We start from the raw sequence: 9725 nt of genomic DNA, 5'->3' as shown, positions 1-9725 counted from the left end.
TACTACTACTAGACCTACTACTACTACTACTACTACTATTACTACTACTACTACTACTAGACCTACTACTACTACTACTACTACTAGACCTACTACTATTACTACTACTACTACTACTACTACTACTACTACTACTACTACCACACCTACTACTATTACTACTACTGCTACTACTACTACTACTGCTACTGCTACTACTACTACTACTACTACTACTACTACTACTACTACTACTACTGCTACTGCTACTACTACTACTACTACTACTACTACTACTGCTACTACTACTACTACTGCTACTGCTACTACTACTACTACTACTACTACTACTACTACTACTACTACTACTACTACTACTACTAATAATAATAATAATATAGCACCTTTCATACATTTAAAATGGAAAAGAAAAACAGAATAAGAAAAGAACATAAAATAAAATAGAGATTTGCTCAAAATAAATAAATAAATAAATACTAATACTACTACTACTACTACTACTACTACTACTACTACTACTACTACTACTACTACTACTACTAATAATAATAATAATAATAATAATAATAATAATAACACAAATCTTGTAAAGTATAAAAAAGACACAATTTACAGAATATTGTACAATAATTCTAATAATATAAAAGCAATTTTAGATTAACATAGTAAGACACTAGATAATAGATAATCTTAAGATATGATTCAGAACATACTGTATCAGGGCTTCAGAGATGTTATACTATTGAAAAATTTGTCATGGTAGTTTTTGCTAAATGAGAAACAGACTTTGAACATTTAAAAAATTTGTAAACAATTGTTATCTATTTCTATATTATATAAATCATTTTTTATATCCATAACAATATTTATCCAGCAATGTTATTGTATGTAATGTATAATGCATCCCACAGGTGTGTATTCTCTGTCTGTGAGACACAGAGATGTAATGCATTATAAGATCCTGCGTTTGGACAACAGCTGGTACTACATCTCTCCTCGTCTCACCTTTCAGTGCTTAGAGGACATGGTCAACCACTACTCAGGTGAGATATGAACACCAAACAGGCTGAGGACAGTGAAACATGCCATAACTACATTTTTCTTTGTAGCACAATAAGTAAAACTACATCAGGAAGGAGTTTGATACACAGTATCTGTAGTGTAAAAAGCAACACCCTTTCATTTAAAAAAAATTAGTTGACAAAATGAGATTTCCATCAGTATCACACATTATTATCACTTACCAGACACTATCGTGCTATAAAAAACAAAAACAATACAAAACAAATTCATAACTAAAATATTTTCTGTATTGTTAAAATGTAATTATACAAACCCACTAGCATTATATAGATATTACAGTACATAATAATATGTTACTATAAACAAATGAACTCATATTAATTGGTATTTTAATTCTACGTGTCACCTCTTTGGTCATCGAGTTTGACAGGCATTTTAAAAAGGAAGTTAAGTCTGTGAACCACAGAGTGCTGGACAGAAAATGTGTGTTAACAGTGTTTGTGATTATATTATAGTCACGAAGTTTGCTTTATTTGTCTTTTGTGATTCAGACTCTTCAGATGGCATTTGCTGCATTCTCTCAGCCCCTTGTCTGGCTCTTAACAGTACTACGCCAAGTTCAGTCTCACAAGCGCCCCCTGTGGTGATGCGCCGTAACTTCGAATGGAGAAAAGTGAACAGGTGGATATTAACTATCTGGTTATTAACATATGTCTACTATAACTATCTGGTTAATAACACATGACTACTTACGTATGTCTAAGGTCAAACATAAACCTTTTATTAAATAAAATGTCCTTAAATAAGGAAAATATATATCCAACATTGGGTGAATTCTGGACTGATATTGTCAAAAATGATTTTCTTATAGTCTTAAGCTTTCTTCCTCATGCCGTCTCAGGGAAAGTTTTCTTGCCACTGTCACCTATATATAAATTTCTCTCTCTCTCTCTCTCTCTCTCTCTCTCTCTCTCTCTCTCTCTCTCTCTCTCTCTCTCTCTCTCTCTCTCTCTCTCTCTCTCTCTCTGTCTCTCCTCTCTCTCTCTCTCTCTCTCTCTCTCTGTCTCTCTGTCTCTCTCTCTCTCTCTCTCTCTCTCTCTCTGTGTGTGTGTGTGTGTGTGTGTGTGTGTGTGTGTGTGTGTGTGTGTGTGTGTGTGTGTGTGTGTAAAGCTGCTTTGTGAATCTGAATTAATATTTCACTCAAAATTTTACTCAAAAAGATTTCCATTATAGCAGCACTTAAGTTTGAGTGCAAAACTTTACACCCCCTTAGAACATAATGAAGAATGTAATGGGTTAGATTTCCTCAGATGTTCCAGAGATGCCAGATTATTATTTACAGGTTAAATATGGTCAAATTACAAGATTTTAACTGTAGAACAAAATTTTAAAAAAATATTTTTTTCCTGAATATGATATAAATATTTTTAATACATTTTATGCCTGCCTGTGATTTTTAACCACCTTCCTTCTACTTTGTATTTCTGAGCAGCTCTTAGCCGAGTATTCCTTAACCGACAGTTCTTTTGTGTTTCCTGATCAGGTCTCAGTTGTTGAACAGTGATACTCAGAGCAGTGTGGTGAGCTATGGAGTGAGAAGCAGCATTGCTGCATATCTGAACATTGCTCAGGAAGAAGAAAGAAAAAGCAGACGGAAGAAGAAGGGCTGGACAGTCTATGGGATTCCTGGCAACAGTAATATGGAGCGAGAAAACACCAATTAGGACATGTGCAGACATTTTTATATTTTCCTTTGCTTGGAAAATGACTGAAGGAAGTGGTAGATTTTTATTCAGTCAATGTGAGCAATAAACATTTAGTGACTCTTAGTCTGTAAGGTGACTGTAGAATTGTACTAAATTACTGAGTTGAAACAAAGATGATTGCTGAATATCATGGACTTTATAGTGGCACTTTATTTGAGATGGGAGACACAAAAGCAGTTTACAAATACAAAATTTATTCTAAGTTCTTGCTTTGTAAAACTTTTTAAGAAGACTTTTTTTTCTGTTTACTTAGTGATTACGTTTTTTTGTGCTGAATCGCAGTGGAAGAACAATATGAGCCTCTATCCAGAAAAATACCAGTACAAACAGCTTGCTAAGCACTTCTTAGCCTGTCTTGGCTTTTTGCCTGATGTTGTAAAACTTCATGGGGTGTTGATTAAACACACGATTACTTCTAATTTTGTCAGATTTATTCTATTCTAATTCTAATAAAATGTTTTGGCTTTATTTTTTTAGGTCTAGCTGCTAGAGATTATATATATATATATATTTTTGTATATAAACATAAGTAGTTTCACAAATTGTTTTACTTTAAGTGTCTCTACACACTAAAAGGAAAAGTTTTTATTTAACAGCTTTTTTTGGAACGGTCGTAGTTTCTAACTTCCAGAAAAGCAAACACTCTGTTGTACTGATCAATAGTACTGTGAAAAAGTTTAAAGGCACATGAAAAGAACTGTGTTTGTGTCCACCTTAAGGAAATCAACCGGCACGTTGTTTTTGGAAAACTTGCCACCTGTCTTCTGCAGTCTTTGGCTCTCACTTTTTCCGTCTCAGCAGACCTCAGACACTTTCATGATGTTTTTATTCTCTCTTTTTAAATTCTAAGTGAGAATGTTTTAAAATTAAAATGTACTTATTTGTACTGACTCACTGATGTGTAACAATGCAGACATTCATTCTTCATTAATTCATCTTCAGTGACCAAATCCTGGTCAGAATTATGGAGGATCTGATTATGGAGTGTGTCCCAGGAACAGGGAACATGAGGCAGGAATATACCGCACATTCATTACATCTAAAAGTTATTTAGATTAGACAGACCAACTACCAGCATGGTTTTGGGAGGTTAGATGAAGCCCACATGCACCATACTGTACATACAGTAGAACCCGTTAATCTTTAATCTTCTGAGCAAGCCTAAAATGTGTAACCTGGATATTGCTGTATTAATGATGTGCCATAATTTTGTGCCAGAACATACTGTTTGTAACTTCAGTCCTTAAAGCTTCTAGATGAAATTCAGAATATTGCTGAAGTAAGGAACTCCTGTAAATAAATACCCTGCTGCACTGCTGCACTTGTATACATTCTGATGAAGAAGCATGGATATCAGTGTAAAATAAATGTTATATAAATGAAATATGTCCCCATGCAGAATGTGCTGTATTCTATTGAATAGCATTAATTTATGTTATGGAATAACATTCCCCATTCTCTGTCTTATGAGTGTTATTAATTTCTATTACAGCTGCTCTTCATCTTCAAGGTAATCCATCCATTCATTCATTTTCTGTACTGTTTATACTACAGGCAACTGGGGCACAAGGAGGAATTTGGACACACATCTAGGACAAATCCTTGATGCCCAATGACGCCTGAGATAAGCACAGGCTTCCCGTGACCCGAGAAGTTCAGATAAGCGGTAGAAAATGAATGAAAATGAATGAATGAATGAATGAATCTAGAACAAGTTGTCAATCCATCACAGGCACAATCACACACACTCACACACCCATTAACATACTATGGACAATTTAGGGACGCCCATAAGCCTGCAATCCATTTGTCACTGTGAGTATGTACGTTTCTTGTAGTGAAAAAACATCCGGAGAGTGGACTTTGTACTTTCCGGTTTCTGTCACAAGGCAAGCAGCATTTTTTGTGTCCTATTACAAAAAGAATCTGGTAGAGGAACAACTGTTTATAGCTGCTTTCATGTGATAACAGGAACTTACTTGTGAATGTTCCACATCATTAAAAATACTATAAATGGCCAAAAGTTAAAATAGTGTAATTTTCCACTGTCCACATCAGTAGGAGGAATATATCATTTATAATTATGACAAAACTAAATGCAATACTTACATTAGTGACCAAAACACATGTGACATGCTGGTTATGAGAAAAGAAACTAACATTGGTCAGACCTTTTTGAAACTGTCTATACAAAATTGCCTATGAACATGTGTTCAAGGGTGCAAGACTAAGGCAAAGGTTTTTTACGGAGAGATGAAGGAAACTGGTTCAACCGTATCAAACTGGATAGTCTCATAGGACTGAGGGTGTTATTCCAACAATGTTAGCTTTAAGACTAAACAGTCCATGCTGCTTTAAAAACAGTTTTGTTAGGATCAGGATCATAGCGAGGAAGAGAGTGAGGGAGTATACGCAATGCCAAACTATTGAATTTAATGACAGAGACACAACATTGTCTTGTCTTGCAGATACCAGAAGATACCAGAAGCAAAGAAAAGCAACTGTCCAAAGCTCTTTGTTCAACAGTATATCAACAAAAACAGAGACTGAGTGCTTTTCACTGATATAAACTAAACAGGAGCGAATCTTAGATTACATTTCAGAATAATGTTAGTAGATGGTTCCAGAAATACTTTACAGTGAAATTGCATGCACTGTTAATGAAATGTGATTCATGCCTTAATCGAGGGAGTAATTATATGTATGGAGATTAGAAAGACATGTATTATGTTATTAAGCATGGAAAGAAAGAAAGAAAGAAAGAAAGAAAGAAAGAAAGAAAGAAAGAAAGAAAGAAAGAAAGGAAGAAAGAAAGAAAGAAAGAAAGAAAGAAAGAAAGAAAGAAAGAAAGAAGGAAGGAAGGAAGGAAGGAAGGAAGGAAGGAAGGAAAGAAAGAAAGAAAGAAAGAAAGAAAGAAAGAAAGAAGGAAGGAAGGAAGGAAGGAAGGAAGGAAAGTAAAGGAAGGAAAGAAAGAAAGTAAAGGAAGGAAGGATGGAAGGAGAAGAATAGAAGGAAGAATGGAAGGAAAGGATGGAGGTAAGAAAGAAAGACAGCTCCCTCCCCTCCCTCCCTCCCTTCCCTCCTCTCCCTCCCATCCCTCCGTCCTTCCTGCCTTCCTTCTTCCTTCCCTCCCTTCCTCCTCCTTCCTTCCCTCCCCTCCCTCCCTCCCTCCACTCCCTCCCTCTCCTCCTCCTTCCTTCCTTCCTTCCGCCCTTCCTTCCTTCCTTCCCTTCCCCTCCCTCCCTCCCTCCCTCACCCCCGCCCTCCCTCCCTCCCTCCCTCCCCTCCTTCCTTCCTTCCGCCCGACCCTCCCCCTCCCCTCCACTCCCTCCTCCCTCCCTCCCTCCTCATTCCTTCCTTCCTTCCTTCCTTCCTTTCCTTCCCTCCCTCCCTCCCTCCCGCCCCTCCTTCCTTCCTTCCTTCCTTCCTGCCCTCCCTCCCTCCCTCCGCCCTCCCTCCCTCCCTCCCTCCTCCTCCCGCCCTCCCTCCCTACCCTCCCTTCCCTCCCTCCTCCCTCCCTTCCCTCCCTCCATTCCTTCCTTCCTTCCTTCCTCCTCCCTCCTCCCTTCCTCCTTCCTTCCTTCCTTCCTTCCCTCCCTCCTCCTTCCTTCCTTCCCTCCCTCCCTCCCTCCCTCCCTCCTGCCCTCCCTCCCTCCCTCCTGCCCTCCCTCCCTCCCTCCTGCCCTCCCTCCCTCCCTCCCTCCCTCCCTCCCTCCCTCCCTCCCGTCCCGAACCTCCTCCTCCTCCGGCCCTCCTTGCCTTCCTTCCTTCCTTCCGGCCGCCGGCCCGTCCTCGCGGCCTCCTGCTGCCTTCCTGCCGTGCCCGCCCTCCCTCCGTGACTTCCGTCCCGGCTTCCGCCCTCCCTCCCGCCCGCCTCCGATCCTGCCCTACCTCCCGCCGCCCGCCGCCTCCCGGTCCCGCCGGCCTTCCCTGCCCTCCCGCAGCCCGCCTTCCGGAGATAGGAAGGAAGGAAGGAAGGAAGGAAGGAAAGAAAGAAAGACTAACAGACAGACTCTATGTGTTATGTATACTGTATGTCACACAGATATATGAATAACTGTTGTAACAAACAGCGTCCATTTTCCATGAAGTAACAGACTAATTAAAACCAAGAATGTTTAACTTAACCTCAGTTGTGGCATGACCTCACTATCCCAACATTTTGATTGCATTCAAATTGTTTGCAGGCCTTCCTTTACTTAATGTGTGACAATAAACTAGATGACTATTTAAAGCAAACTGCATAACACTTGCAAAAGTGCGAAAATAAACTTTAATGGAGGGAAATAGTCAAATAATCAGCTTTATAACTGCCTAGTGCCTTTGTAAGATATTTACTCATATACTGTATATTCCCTGTATGGGCAGATATGATAAATATAATGATGCTACAGAGAAAATCCAAAAACAATGTTTATTGTAAATATTATACCATTATTTAAATATTTGACTAGGGAAAGTATTTTCAGGAAAGAGCTTGAGCGAATTAGCCTCGTGCCTGGATATTAGTCAGTGTGAGTTATGGACTGAAACTTCAGTGCATAATCACAAGGATGTTGGAAATTTCCGATTAAAGCACCATTTACTTCTGTCACAAAGAAGCTGTGTTCCAGATGTGTTTCAATGCCTAAAGAAATAAGGCAGAAACAAACATTATGGTCAGTGCCAGAAAAACACTGCACCACTTATAATCTATCTATAGTAAGGTACTTTCCTAATTAAGGTAAAGTAGGAAAATAAAGTGCCCTACTTCCTATTCCCTAAAAACAATAAAATGCATTATGCATATTTGTATTCTACTTTGTCTAAATGTGCATATTCTCTAATTTTCTTGCTACAAAATGTGTGGTTTTTTTTTTGTTTGTTTTTACAACTAAGCATTGTCTTAGATGTTGTTAACAAATAGGCTGAAGTGGATTATTGTTTTTACACATTTCTGGGACCAATAACAACAGCATGACAAAATGCACAGAATGATATGAATAAGAGGTTGGGACTGGTTTCTTTTTAGCCCAGACTGTAACTTTAACATTAGATTATGTTAAATTATACTGACTACAGTCTTTATGTCCACTGGCCATAACCAAGTACAGTATCAGCAGTTTCTTGCTATACGTGGTATAAGCGGTCACTTTTGATATGTACAGTATGCATCAGGCAGTCACAGTGGACTCTCTTGTTGTGTGCAAAAAATAGAACCTGCAATCTATGTGATTAAATTAGATAACTAATGCATCTAATGTATGCAAATTGAGATAACGACAAATATCTGGAGAACTGGACCAAAAACAATAGTAAGAAAGAAGTGAGAAATAGTAAGAAAGAATTGGTGTTCATATTTGCATACAAATAATATGATTGGTATGATTAGGGGAACAAGCTCCAGTTTAGAACCCCAAAATATTCAGAAACTAAAAAACAAACAAACAAACAAACAAACAAACAAACAAACAAAAACAGAAAGGTATTGCCTTTTTTATATTTTAAAGAGTGTCTGTAACAAAACCTTTCCACTACATAGCAAAAGATTTATAGCTTTTAATATCAGAATTCCAGAGAAACTGTTGGTGATTTTGCTTTCAAGGGGAATGAAGGAAAAACAAAACTAATAGATTTTATCTGGAAGTCCTGGCAAGAACCGTGAGGATGCATATTTCTTCCCTATTGCCTCAGTAAGTGCCAGTGACATTTACCTAAGATATGGTTCTGTTAAAGCAGCACAAACAAAAAGATAGCAAGAACTTGCAATTCAAGTGATTCAAGAGTTTTCCAAACAGGCCACGTATGCATGGTGAGTGACATGGTGCTCTCTACTCCTTATGAACTCCAGATGGGAGCCTGGCTAAGCCCAAACAGTCTCCTCGCCCAGTCATCAGTGATTAGTCTGCATTATACTCTTTGTACAGAATTTCTTTCTCAAGCACAAAGTATCCAAGTCTCAGAGCAACATATCTGTCTGTTTGACTGATTCTGACACTCAGGGAGTATACAAAGGTTCCAGGTTCATTTCTGTTGGGGCTCATAACAAGCATTAAAAAGGTACTTTCCAGTAGCTCATTTCTTTTACATATTAAACTATTTTCAGCATTCCTGATTCAACCCATTCATAACAGTTGCACCAGTTTATAAGTAGGCCTTTCATTTATGCCATGTATTTACCAGACTTGTCCCTTTCGATGTTTCTTTACCCATTCTAGGTTCTTGAGAAATTTAGAATTACTGGATAACACAGTTTCCATTTAACTTAATTCTGTGTTTTTTTGTGTGGTTTTGATCAAGACTATGAATCCGCCTGCAGTGGCCAATTCATCCCTTCTGTTTGAATTGGACTGTGGATGTAAAAGTATTCCTTGGAATATAGGAAAAGGAAAGTGTCATGTCTGGCACTCGTCATTACCATACATCTCTATAATATGTTTCCTTTTGTACTAACAGTGTGCGCAGGAACTTCCAGTCAAGACTAGATTACAGTCTATCACTAGTGATAAGTTCTTCAAACAGAAACAGGTGAACTTTGAACCTTCTTGCTTTAGGGAGTGGTGTCTTCTTGTAAATTAAACGATCTTACATATCACACTAAAGCCCATAGTCAAATATCAAGAAGAGTTTTTAACCATAATTAACAAAATGCCAAATAAGAGAACTGCCATAATTCACACTTTCTTGTATATAATGTATTATTTAGCACATACACAAAATGTTCACATAGCTGTTTAGAGTGCAGCCTGCTTCTGTGCAAAGCTATAGCAGTATAATGGGTAAATGTGTAATATACATACAGTACAATAGAATTATTCTTAAGCACCATATAAAAATAAGTGTGTACTCACTGTTACCTAAAAGATCCACAGTAAACCATGGTGACATCATTGTGTTATTATGTCATAGTTTCTATAAAGTGACATAATAGAACCATGGTAGGATCAGGGTTACCAC

General features: G+C 38.0%; 1 protein-coding gene across 1 annotated transcript in view; it reads left to right on the top strand.

Moving 5' to 3' along the window:
- Window positions 1-3683, top strand: part of sla1a (Src like adaptor 1a) — an 8103-nt gene extending 4420 nt beyond the window's left edge. The window contains exons 6-8 of the mRNA XM_027175650.2: window positions 912-1043; window positions 1575-1704; window positions 2567-3683. Of these exons, the coding sequence (XP_027031451.1) occupies window positions 912-1043; window positions 1575-1704; window positions 2567-2747 (443 nt within the window). The 3' untranslated portion in view covers window positions 2748-3683. The remainder of the gene's footprint in view (window positions 1-911; window positions 1044-1574; window positions 1705-2566) is intronic.
- Window positions 3684-9725: the final 6042 nt, after the last annotated feature.

This window comes from Tachysurus fulvidraco, chromosome 24, assembly GCF_022655615.1.
Source record: "Tachysurus fulvidraco isolate hzauxx_2018 chromosome 24, HZAU_PFXX_2.0, whole genome shotgun sequence".
NCBI lineage: Eukaryota > Metazoa > Chordata > Actinopteri > Siluriformes > Bagridae > Tachysurus > Tachysurus fulvidraco.
Note: the sequence above shows the minus strand (reverse complement) of the source record. Positions and strands in the feature narration are given on the sequence as shown.